This window comes from Balaenoptera ricei, chromosome 9, assembly GCF_028023285.1.
Source record: "Balaenoptera ricei isolate mBalRic1 chromosome 9, mBalRic1.hap2, whole genome shotgun sequence".
NCBI lineage: Eukaryota > Metazoa > Chordata > Mammalia > Artiodactyla > Balaenopteridae > Balaenoptera > Balaenoptera ricei.
Window position 1 is genome coordinate 112,377,865 of NC_082647.1, and position 12,370 is coordinate 112,390,234.

Genomic DNA, 12,370 nt, shown 5'->3' on the forward strand with positions numbered 1-12,370 from the left:
GCGAGCTGGCTCTCCGATCACATACTGTGTGAATCAGCGTTTGGTTTCTGTAAACATCGAGGCGTTTAGTAAGGGGGTGGGTTCAGGGGGAGCAGGCAGCCCTGGACAGGTGAGGTTCTCACCTCCGGTGGCAGGTGCTGTGGAGTAACAAACGGCGGCAGACCTGGAGCTCTGGTATCAGCATCAGCCTCGGTCTCCTGGTCTGCAGAATGGGCGTGATTGTGGTGTCCTTCCCTGTGTCGCGGGTCAGCACGACAGCAGGATGGTGAAGTGCTCGGCGCCCCAGCCAACGTCGGCCACTGTTTCTCTTCTGGAATGTTTAAACCCCTCTTGACAACATTTATCCTAAAATTATAAAAGATTATTTGGTGGGATGAAAACGGTCCCCTGCGCAGAAGATGACAAGGGGTGTTTTTCTGAAGACTTCAGCCCTTTTCTCCTGGTAGCCAGTTTCTCAACCTGCACGGGGACAGCTGGGGAGTGGGTGACATCAGTGCTGAAGAAAATGGCTAAAGCTTATCAATGAATTATATTAGACGTGCGGCCTAATATGGTTTTCTAGGTGGCTAAGCTCTGAACCAAGTGGTGATGAGAAACTCAGACAGGTGTCCCTTCCCTTTGCAGCACGTCCAGCTGTCCCACGAATTCGAGGCCTTGGTGCACCAGGACCCCCGCTTTGAAATCTGTGCAGAAGTCACTCTGGGGCTGGTCTGTTTCCGGCTAAAGGTACGTCTAAGTCAACTTAGTCGTCTGCATTTCCTTTGAGTATGACAGAGAGGAAACTCTCATTCATCATGTCCATGTGCCAAAACTCGCCTGAGCTCTCCAGAGACCGTGGATTCCCCCCGAATTTTCCAGCCTGCTGTTCCCACCTCCCTGCCTTGACTTCCCGGGACACCTACTCTTCTCACTGGTGCTCAGACTTCTTGCCTGTGTAGACCTGGCCCGAGGATGCTTGCCATCTTCTCTATCCATCCATCCCTGCCACTGGAACCCTCCAAGGACGGACCCAACCACGGGCTCACTAGTCCGAGCATGGTCCCCAGACAAGCATGGGCCTCACCTGGGAGCCTGTGAGAAGCCAGTCTTGGGCCCACCCGGGACCCGCTGACCCCTACATGACCCTCAGGCTGCTGGTGCGCACGCAGGGGCTGGAGGAGCGCTGGTCCCTGGGGCTCGGTTATTCTCTTGCCTGAGGGCCTCAGCCACCTTTGCTGGGAATCATGACCACATTGCTCCAAAGACCCCAAGAGGAGCTGCACGCACAGGCCCCTTAGTAACCTGCCCTGTGTGAGGGAAGCCGGGTTGGGGCCTAGCGCCCTGCCTGCTCTCTGGCTGGCTTTCTGTTTGCAGAGTTGACGCCACCCACAGGCCTTCTTGTCCGAATCCACAAAGGGCAGCAGGAGAAGGGGCCATGGGCTCAGTCGCCTTGGCAAGGCGCTACCCATCCAAACATGGCCCTTGGTTCCCCCTTTCCCTTCCCCTCTGTGATTCTTGGGGCTTTGAAGGCTGGCAGGAACCAGCCATGGAAAAGCCTGGAAGCAGGAGAGGGAGAGCAGAGTCCTGACACAAGAGCTGGCAGGGAGACGTGAGGTCCTTGCAGCGCGTCACTCAGAGACACCTGAGCACAGGTGTGCGGAGGCTGGCGCAAGGTCCCTGGGGTGACCGGATGGGGCAGTTCAGTCCGCGCTGGCGTTGGTGGCAAGTGTGCTTTGACTTGCTCGCCATCGATCAGTTGTTTTGTTTCTACTGCCAGTGTTCCTGTAGGATTTACATTCTTTAATTTTTAGCCATTTTATTGAGATATCATCCACGTGCCATACACTTTGTCCATATAAAGTATACATTTCAATGATTTTCAGCCTATCCACGGGGTTGCACAGCCTCCACAACAATCTAACTTCAGAACATCTTCATTTTCCCCCAAAGAGGGTCCACACCCACCCGCAGTCGCCCCAGCCCCCGTCCTTCGGGCCACGGACCCGTTTCCTGTCCCTGTGGACCTGTCTGCTCTGGACAGTCATGTCCATGCGCTCGTCAATATGCTGCCTTTTGTGACCGGCTTCTTCCACTGAGCGTAATGTTGTCAAAGTCAAGACTTTTATTTTCTCCTGCTCATTTACGAGGGCACCAAAGCTGCCTGTGTGTGTCCTGCCCACTCTTCTCCTGGGCAGCAAGGTGTGCCCTCCCGCCCAGGAAGCCCTGGGGCTTTTCAGAAAGCAAAATATATCTTTGGTGAAACTTGTTACTTCCATTCCACGAATCCAGTTTCTTCTCAGGGAGGAAGTTATCCAGGCGTCATGCCTCACTTTTCTGCCCCCCACATCTGCTATCTTGTTATTTTATTCTTCGCACCGTGGCTGCCCATTCTGGATGTCAAGTCCTCTCCATCATCCATGGCTCAACATGTGCGTGGTCTTTATTTGACCTGAAGCGGATAAGCTGTTGCCATGGCACCAATTTCCTTCCCCCGCCTCATCTCAGCCAGCCTCCCTGATCCCACTCTGCACCTGCTCAGTCCGTCTTTGCTGTTGCTTCTGTTGTTACATCTCAGACTGACTTCTCTGTTTGGCTCTTTGCCTCTATCTCGTAGAAAATATATCTTGTCCAATCCGTTTGAAAATGGCAAGCAAAGTTTTCCTAAGCGACTTGCTTTTACTTCCTACATACATAATTTTCAGGTGTTTGCTCTTCTGTGAAGTCTTCCTGGTGAAATTCCATCCTTTCATACCATCGTTTCTTCCTTCTCATCCTCAACCTCAAGCAGGTCCAGCTCTGTCTGGACCTGGTGCACGTCAGCAGTTTCTGAGTGGCCTTTGGCCCATGCGCTGTCCACGGGACATCAGCTGGAGCCCCGTGCAGGCCATCAGCCAGCAGCCGGGAGGCCCTGCACGGACACAAGGCCGGTGTCCAGCATCCGGCCGACCAGGACACTTCCCTTCCCGCCATCCTCCCTGCCCTCGAGATGGAGCAAGAACAAGAACAGTGTAATCCACTGAGGGTCACATGGCCCAGGACCCTGGGCCCCACTTCCAGGACCTTCTGTAACAACTAGAAGGCGTGTGGGGGTGCAGTCACTGCCTGGAAACAGAATGAAGACTGAGAGGGCTGGGGGCAACTACGAGGAGTAACGGGACGGACCAGGCAGGAGAGGGACGGCTCCCAGGTCTGTGTGACACGCACCTCCCATCTGGCCTGGTTAGTGTGAGGCGTGGGCCCCCAGTCTCCCTGCCCAAGGCTGCTGGGCTGCTCCTTTCCAGAGGCGGGTCCACCAGTGGTCCCTTGGTCCACAGTTCATGGGCACTTTTCCCAGATCCTAGCAAGAAGTTGACTATTACGCTTCATTTTCTGTACAGTTAAGTCCCCTACATAGGAACAAGTTCTGTTCAGAGAGCACATTCGTAAGTCCAGTTTGATCGTAAGTCCGACGAAGTTAGCCTAGGTACCCAACTAACACAACTGGCTGTATACCGCTGCTCTTAGGCTTGCTTGCAGACATCCTGGGCTTGAAATAAAGACACTGTACTACTGTACTCTGCACAGTACTGTACAGTAAAGTACACAGAAGCACAACCACTTGTAGAGGATGCATGCACTTGACGATATACGCGAGACACATGAACTAATGAGATTGGACATGCACGTTTGCCTCTTTGAAAGTTCGTATGCAGGGGACTTACTGTACTGTTGAGAATTCTTCTGAATGTTTCTCTTCGCTGGTGCCATTAAACAGTTCTTCTCTTTAAGCTCATCAATTTGTAGATAACATGTCTAGGAATCTTCTTTTTTTCTTTAAAAACCTGGATCACGGAAGGCTCGTCTTTCGACAGCACACTAGAACATGAAGAAGTTGTCTTGTGGGAGGGCTGCCATCTTTCAGGGCCATGTAACGATCACTTAGTTGAATTTTCTACCATTGCAGACGAAAGGCCAGCGGTGAGGTGGCTCCCTCACTGATCTGGGGCTGTGTGTCACCCAACGCTGGCCTCACTTGGTGGTGAGTGTTTGGGTCCCCACAGACCCGAGCACCGCCCCTCTCTCTCAATCCCTGCAGGGCTCCAACAAACTGAACGAAGCTCTTCTGGAAAGAATAAACAGTGCCAGGAAAATCCACTTGGTTCCCTGTCACCTGAGAGGCCAGTTCGTGCTGCGTTTTGCCGTCTGTTCACGCACGGTGGAGTCGGCCCACGTGCGGCTGGCCTGGGAGCACATCCGAGGGCTGGCGACTGAGCTGCTGGGAGCACAGAGGGAGGAAAAGGCGGGTAAGCCGTGCTGCGGGGGCCAGATTTCCTCCACCACATAAAGAGGGGGATAAACGCAGGCCCTATCGGGACTTCCCTGGTGGTCCAGCGGTTAGGACTCCACACTTCCATTTCAGTGGGCACGGGTTCGATCCCTGTTAGTTGGGGAACTAAGATCCCACATGCCGCACAGTGCGGCCAAAAACTAAATAAAATAAAATAAAATACTCTCCATTAAAAAAGAAAAAAACAACCACCAGGCCCTGTCTGGTCCGGAGAAGTGGAGGGAACATAGCCTGTAGTGAATCTTTAGTAACTTTGATAGATTTCTGCTTTGTATTCTTTTATTCGAGACCATCAATCACATATGCCTATGATTTCCCCCCAGCTTTCTTCAGTTTGCATTGAGGCAACTTACGATCACAGCACGCTTATACATTAAACTGGCAAATGGTAGATAACTGAAAATGAATGAAAACATTCAAAAAGGAATTTGACATGACTGCTGGTTTGCTGTCAGGAAAGACCAAATTCATGACGGTTCAGAGAAAGGAAATGTCTAGAATACTGGGCATCAGTTACAGGAACCCTGAAGACAGCGGGCAGGTGACTTCTAAGGAAAATATCTGCACAAACACGGTGTTGGCAACAGGTTGGAATGATGTCTATTGAACCATAAGAGTCTTCAGAGCCTCGGCATTAAGCTATCTTAGGAATCATTCCACTAGAGTTTGTCCACTGTCTTGCTTTCTGTCTTTTTGCCTTTCGCCCCACTTGGAGGAGGCAGGTGGTGGGAGCTTCTGACTCTCTTTCTCTCTCTTCCTGCTCACTGCCCATCTGTCGTCACCCACGGGGGATGCAGAACCTAAGTGTGCAATGGAATTAGTCTACTGACTGCATGCAACTTGATCTTCTGGGCTCTTAATTTTAACTGTGAATATTTGAGATACTACAGTGCTCAAAAAAATCAAAAGTTAAATACTGTTACATTTATGTGAGAGATCCATCCAGCCTTCTGACCTGTGAGGTCAGAGACCCACCTCCTCTGTCAGGACATGTCCTGAAACACCAGGTCCTTCTCCTGGCTCGGCAAAGCCCTTTCCTAAAGGTCGGATGCTCGTAACCTGGGGGGCCACCCTTCCCAGAGCAATGCCACAGTTACAGCTTGAGCATTTCTGAAAGGTGTTTGGGAGAGGCCCATAGTTCCAGATTATTCCACTCCTCCGCAATAAGCATGGGTGTGTGTGGTGGGTGCGTGTGTGGGGGGAGGGCAATAAGATATATTCAAAACAAAATCACATCAGGCAAACACTCCAGAGGAACATTTCTGCAGCCCTATGTTTGTGTATCTCATCATATCTTATTCCCATATGCCCCAAACATCACAGAAAGAGACTGTAGCTCAGAAAAATGATCAGAAACAGAGGCATGTTTCCAACAGAAGTCACAATTACTGTGGAGTCACTATACTTGCTATCAATTCCAAAGCTAAAAACAAAAGGATTTAATTTTTTTTAAATGTAGGATACAATAGTAAATCACAATGCGTGTGTGTTGTTTTGGTCCGATTAATTAGAGTGATGAAAATCTTAATACCTTGGTTTTACTTGTGCTTGTGTAAGGTTATATCAAATCCAGTGGTCATAGTTCTGAGAGAAAGAAGGAACTATTTCTATTTGACAAAAGGTCGGAAACTGGACCAAGATTCTAGTTGACATGAATAAAATGTATCATAGAGAAGCCAGATTGGCAATAAAAACTCATTTCTTCCAGTTCAAACTCTTTTCCATTGTACAGTTGGAGAAAGAGTATACTCCTTCTCTGTGTTCAAATGAGGAATATACAAAGTTCTGATTTTTACATTTTGTGTGTGTGTGTGTGCAATTACACTATTTTATTTAGTATTTTAAAATTAGGTGTTATTTGCTTCATTGTTAAAGGTACATGCTTGGAGAAAACGAAAAAGATGATAATGAGTATTTTGGCCAAGTTTACCCACAGTAGCCTGACTCAATCAACCAGTTAGTTGAATCCTTTAAAAATCACTTTTTTAATGTGATATATAACCTATTATATATATATTACTTTATTACAGCATGATCAAACTAATCTATTCAATCATTTAGCCAGTAAACATCCATTCTGCCAGTAATTGTGCAAAATCTGGGGGAAATAAAGATGAATAAGAGTCTGATGGAGATGGAGATGGTCGCAGTAACCACTGCTACAGCTTTGATGAATGCAGTGACAAACGTTTTCTCTCCACGTCCTCTGGACACAGTCTAAGCTGTTCTCTCGTTTAGCAGCCTGTCCTCTTCTAGCAGTACATTATACAGTGCCTAAAAGAGACATAAGCACATATTAAGAGCTCAGTAAACAATTAAAAATATTTAACTTAATTTTCGTTTTATTTTGTGTTATGTACAGTGCTCAGTCTTCCAAATGTTTATTGCATGTAATCAGTGTTGTTCTGGTAAAAGCCTCTCCCGGGGGAAGAGAGCCTGATTTGTAGTGTCTGCTGATCTCAGTGGCAGAAATGAGTTTTACATTTTTTTGAATACAGCCATATATTCATGTTCTTTTCTTTCCCTGGAGAGATCAAAAGTTGAAGTGATCTGAATACTGGAATGAGAGGAAAAGATGTATCATCCCAGCTCCATGGAAGCAAGTCTGAATGTGGCCCATGCTTCTTTCTCCAAAGTTATCCAGAAAGAACCTCGTGATTACATCTGTTCAGCCTCTCACCAATGAAGAAATATTTGCTATAAGTTAACCCCAGTGGATATAGTTTTTATTCATTATTTGGCTGTGACTTTTGTTGATTAAAAAATCATCAGTTTCTGTGCCCCTGAAGTTGTCAGTGGTGGTAAAGTCTTATTGAAATATTTTCCGGGGCGATCTATAATTATGGGACTTGAGATTATATCCATAGTCTTTAAATTGTTCTGTCATGTGACTTAATGCTTAATAAACAACGTGAAGTGTAACGGTAATTGTGTCTGGTAAGCATCCTGTTCCACATTGTAGCAAATTGATTGTTTCAAAACAGCCAACAATGAGGCATTCTTGGATTTTTTTTTTTTTTTTTTTGCGGATTCTTTTTTTTTTTTTTAAAGATTGATTGATTGATTGATTGCTATGTTGGGTCTTCGTTTCTGTGTGAGGGCTTTCTCTAGTTGCAGCGAGCGGGGGCCACTCTTCATCGCGGTGCGCGGGCCTCTCACTGTCGTGGCCTCTATTGTTGCGGAGCACAGGCTCCAGACGCGCAGGCTCAGTAGTTGTGGCTCACGGGCCTAGTTGCTCCGCGGCATGTGGGATCTTCCCAGACCAGGGCTCGAACCCGTGTCCGCTGCATTGGCAGGCAGATTCTCAACCACTGCGCCACCAGGGAAGCCCTCTTGGATATTTTTAAACAGTATTCATTTAGTCAACAAATGTTTATGGAGTGCCTAGTATATGTCAGGCACTCTTCTTGTTGCAATAACAACACACAAGTTTTATATGGAGATGACTCCAACTTCTAAAGAAATGAATTCAGAACCAAGACATAGCCAGAGACCAAGTTCTGCTGGCGTGATGGGAAAGACTTGTGGAGCCTTGGTTTCTTCATCTGATCAGTCCACCTGCCCTGTAGTATCATGACTAATAAACACCTGAAGACGCTCTTTACACATAAATACCAAGAAGATGCAGTTTTTATCCAAACAACCAATCTTTATTTGAAATCATTTTTGTTCTTAGAAACGTGTATTTTAATCCCAGGACTAGTTCTTGTCATTTGGAGACTACAGAATTATCAAAAGCACTCTCAGAACGGGTCCTTGGATTATTTATATGGATATTTGAATTTCAAAGACCTCTGTTATCTATGTGATGTAAAGATCTGTTTTTCGGAAATCTGGAAATATGTCAGATGCCATGTGGTCCCCATCTCCTTTGGTCAGGTGGTTTGTTCTCTACCCATCAGTGGAGCAGACCTGACCTCCAGCACGGTGCGGGGATGTGGGATGGGCCACTGGGACCCACTGGGCCCACCGCATTAGCAGCTGTAGAAGGCCGAGCGATCAGGCCACTGTGTCGGGGCTGAGGTGCCTGCATTTTACAGTGAGGTTGCCTGCACCTGAGTGTGCTCTTGCGTTGAGGTTGTTGCAGGGCCCCCAGATGGGGCCACAGAGTCACCAGCGCAGCCCTCAGCCTTGTGGGAGCAGCTCCACCCAGCCCATCCACAAGTGCACTTTGGAAAGGTGACCGAGATTTAGTTCGAGGCAGGAGACCAGGCGGCAGATGACAGTAGGTTTGCTGCTGGGAGATGTGTACAGACAGGCGGCAGGAAGTTAGCTGAGTGATGAAGAGCCCCCCTCTGAACGGGCTGGATCACTTCGTCGGGGATTCTCAGACATCAGCTCTGGTGTAGACCCAGCAGGGATAGAAGCTTGCCCGACCTCTGGCTCATTTCTAGGTAACTCGTGACAATTCATCCCACCTCCAGACCTCTCTAGGCATCTGCATAACATAGCGATCAGACCCCAAACCACCCAGCCTAGAAACAGGAGGACATACTTCCCCCCAGTTTATTTAACACACATCCTCATGCCATGTGTTCTATGCCAGGTACCGTTGTAAATATTTGTAATATTAACTTATTTAATACTTATTTTAAGGTCCTCAACTATTACTCCCATTTTACAGTTGAGGAAACTGAGACATCAAGAGGCCTAGTGACTTGTCCGCATGAGGACTAGAATGCGGCACCCTTCCCCACCCCCCTCTGCTGTCAAGTGGGCTGTCTGCTCCCTGGGAGGAGCCTTTTCTCAGGATAACTGGCAGTGAGGACATTCACTCCCTTCTGGGAGAATCCCGCCTTCGCCTCCCAGGGTAGAGTCCTGGACCCTGACCCTAACCAGACAATCCCCAAATAGTCCAATGGGGGGAAGTTTTTGATGGTCTGGATTACGCAGCCTAATCCATCTGTACAGCACCTTCATCTAAACCTATATTCAATCTAGTGTCACGATGTAGCACACAGACCACCGCTGGTACTGGAACCAGATAGCATCTCCCGATAACGGGCACCTCCAGTTAGTGCTGGGAAAATCCCAGATCAATCTGGACACAACTAACCTCTTGACACCAAGAAAACAGTTTTTACTTATGACACTTCTGACACCAGATGAAAGGGTTTTCCCTCCTGGCACCAAAAACATGGAGTCTTTTCTAACATCATTTCTCCATCTGTCTGACAGCACCTGCCTGGAGTGAGTGTCCTACTGCACAGGTTAAAGGCTTGGTCCCACAAGACACTCTCACCTCACCACAAGCCCGGGACCTCCTGTACTCCTGACTGACCCGCTATAGACTGGGGGTTCCCATCATGCCCTCATCAGGGTCTACAATTGGCCAGAACAGATCACAGAACTCAGGAAGTCACTTTGCTTATGTTTACCAGTTTATTATGAAGGATACAACTCAGGAACAGCCAGAGAGAAAAGAGGCATAGGGCAGGGCAGGGGGAGGGGGTGCGGAGCTCCCATGCCTTCCCAGAGGGCACCACTCTCCAAGCAGCCTGATGTGCTCACCAATCTGTGCTCCAAACCCTGTCGATTAGGGATGTTTATGGGGGTTCCAGTAAATGACTGGTTGATTAAAACATTGGCTATTGTGATTCACTCAGTCTCTGGCCCCTCTCCCCTGCTCCGAGGTTGGGGGTGGGATGGGGCTAAATGTTCCAACCCTCTCACCATGGTGACTGCCTCCATCCTTACCCTCTCTAGGGACCTGCCACGAGTAGCCTCCTTAGAACAAAAGAGGTTCCTGTTACCCACAGATCCCAAGGGATTTAGGAGCTCTGTGTCAGGAACCAGGACACAGACCAAATACATAGTTCTTATAGTATCAGACCTAAGGGATCTCCTGGAATCATATGCCTCCTCCCTAACATGCAGCAAACAGCCAAACTTCCTGAAACCAGAGACTCTCATTCAGCTGACTCCATGCCAGTCACAAGAGGAACCTGTAGAACAGCCCAGATAAAACGGAGAAGCAGGAATATTACTCAGCCATAAAAAAGAATAAAATAATGCCATTTGCAGCAACATGGATGGACCTAGAGATCACCATACTGAGTGCAGTAAGTCAGACCGAAAAAGACAAATATCGTATGATATCACTTATATGTGGAATCTAGAAAGACGATACAAATGAACTTATTTACAAAACAGAAACAGACTTACAGACTTCCAAAACAAACTTGTGGTTAACAAAGGGTAAAAGTGGGGGGAGGGATAAATTACGAGTTTGGGATTAACATACACACACTACTATAGATAAAGTAGATAACCAACAAGCACCAACGGTATAGCACCAGGAACTCTATTCAATACTCTGCAATAACCTATATGGGAAAAGAATCTGAAAAAGAATATAACTTAATATACTGAATCCCTGTGCTGTACACCTGAAAGTAACACAACATTGTAAGTCAACTATACCTCAATATAAAATAAAAATTAAATTAAAAAATAATAAATTTTAAAAAGGAGAGGCAGTTTGTCACTGGGTGGCCCCTTGATCATCACAGGGGAAACAGAGGAAGACCCCAGAGGAAGCGGGTATCAACCATCCATCGACTTCACACCTGTGACCCTTAACCTGGGAGTCCAACAGACGCAGCAAATTAGCAAGAAATATTGCTGATTTTTTATTCAGAAAGCCTGTTTTTGAGGAAAGGAATGGAAATTGCCACCAATGGAAAGAGCCAATAGATGGCTTTTTGAGCTAAGAATTGTTTTATTGCTTCTCTGAATCATGTAAATCTCCAAATATCAAATCTTTTTTTGCTTTTTTTTTTTTTTTACTGCATTTGATATTGAAATCTATTTCTTTGGTATCTCTGTGTCATTTGCCATCACCTATACTTGTAATAAGTAATAGAAAAAATTAATAAGAAAGCAGTGAGAGTAATTTGCTTGCATAAACTGGATAAATTTGGAACTACCACTTTAGGGAAGGTTGAGTGTGATACAGGCAGAGATGCAAATTGGATGGATCCAAAAACATCCAGAATGTTGAAGTCAAATCCAGACACCGCCAGAGGTAAGAGATGGCAATATCCCCAGGTGTCACAGAGGAACCAAGTCACATGAGGAGGGTTAAAACGAAGGATGTCTACTGGGAAAGACACAGAGAGGCCTTACTTGGTAGCTGTCTTCAAATTTTACACTCACTCTGACATGAAGGGTCTTTGTGCCTCCAAAGAGCAAGTGACACAGAGGGAGACAGATTTTTCCAACGTGAAAATCAGCCAATCGTCAAATAGAATGTGTTTTCTTACAGGGCAGTAAATTCTCCACCACTGTGAGTGTTCATTGGTGACAGGAAAGTCAACTGTTGAGAAATGGTGCAGGAAACATCTCCAAGGGACTGAAAACTACAGTACATGACCATTAAGCTCTCTTCTGTATCTGAGATTCCAACAGTCTATGAAAATAAGAGAATCTGGCTAAATTACAAAGTAGATACACCACCATCAGCATGGGTTATTTTTCAGTGACAAGCTCTAATCTGGGCAACCCGTGTTGAGCAAAGGGCTCGCCCAGCGATAACAACGCCCGACACTTGGGCGGTGCTTCTTGGGGGGATACGATTCAACTCACAACATATGGTATCAAACCGGAAGCACCAGGAGTACGGACTCAGGTTGGCCGTGACGCTCTGGAGGAAAACAACCGAAGCAGATGGTTCCTTCCCCACTCTGCCCGCCCCATTTCAGGGGAGGCCCATCTCCCCATTCACCAGCTCTGTTTATGATGGTGATGCCAGGGGGCCCATCAGAGCCCTCATGGGTCATTCAGTGCAGTCAGGGAAAACCTTTTGCTGGCATTGCACATCTCAGTCACTCCCGGTCCACACACCCCTTACTCCTCCGATGGAGGCAGGAACCCATCCCCTCGGTCCTCCATCCTCATTCTGCCTTCTTCCTTAATGCTGAGTGAGGGAGCTGAAAGGCTGGACATCAGTCAGAGTCTAGCCACACTCAGGAGTCCCACCAAGAAGGAATTTACTCTTGTCCTGTCTGCTTCCACCTCCCCTCTACCCCATCCACCTCCTTGGACCTACAAACACACCTCTTT

General features: G+C 47.3%; 1 protein-coding gene across 1 annotated transcript in view; it reads left to right on the forward strand.

Moving 5' to 3' along the window:
- The window catches only part of DDC (dopa decarboxylase), an 81,954-nt gene extending 74,726 nt beyond the window's left edge, over positions 1-7,228 (forward strand). The window contains exons 13-15 of the mRNA XM_059932909.1: positions 625-726; positions 4,055-4,262; positions 6,837-7,228. Coding sequence (XP_059788892.1) covers positions 625-726; positions 4,055-4,262; positions 6,837-6,850 — 324 coding nt within the window. The 3' untranslated portion in view covers positions 6,851-7,228. The remainder of the gene's footprint in view (positions 1-624; positions 727-4,054; positions 4,263-6,836) is intronic.
- Positions 7,229-12,370: the final 5,142 nt, after the last annotated feature.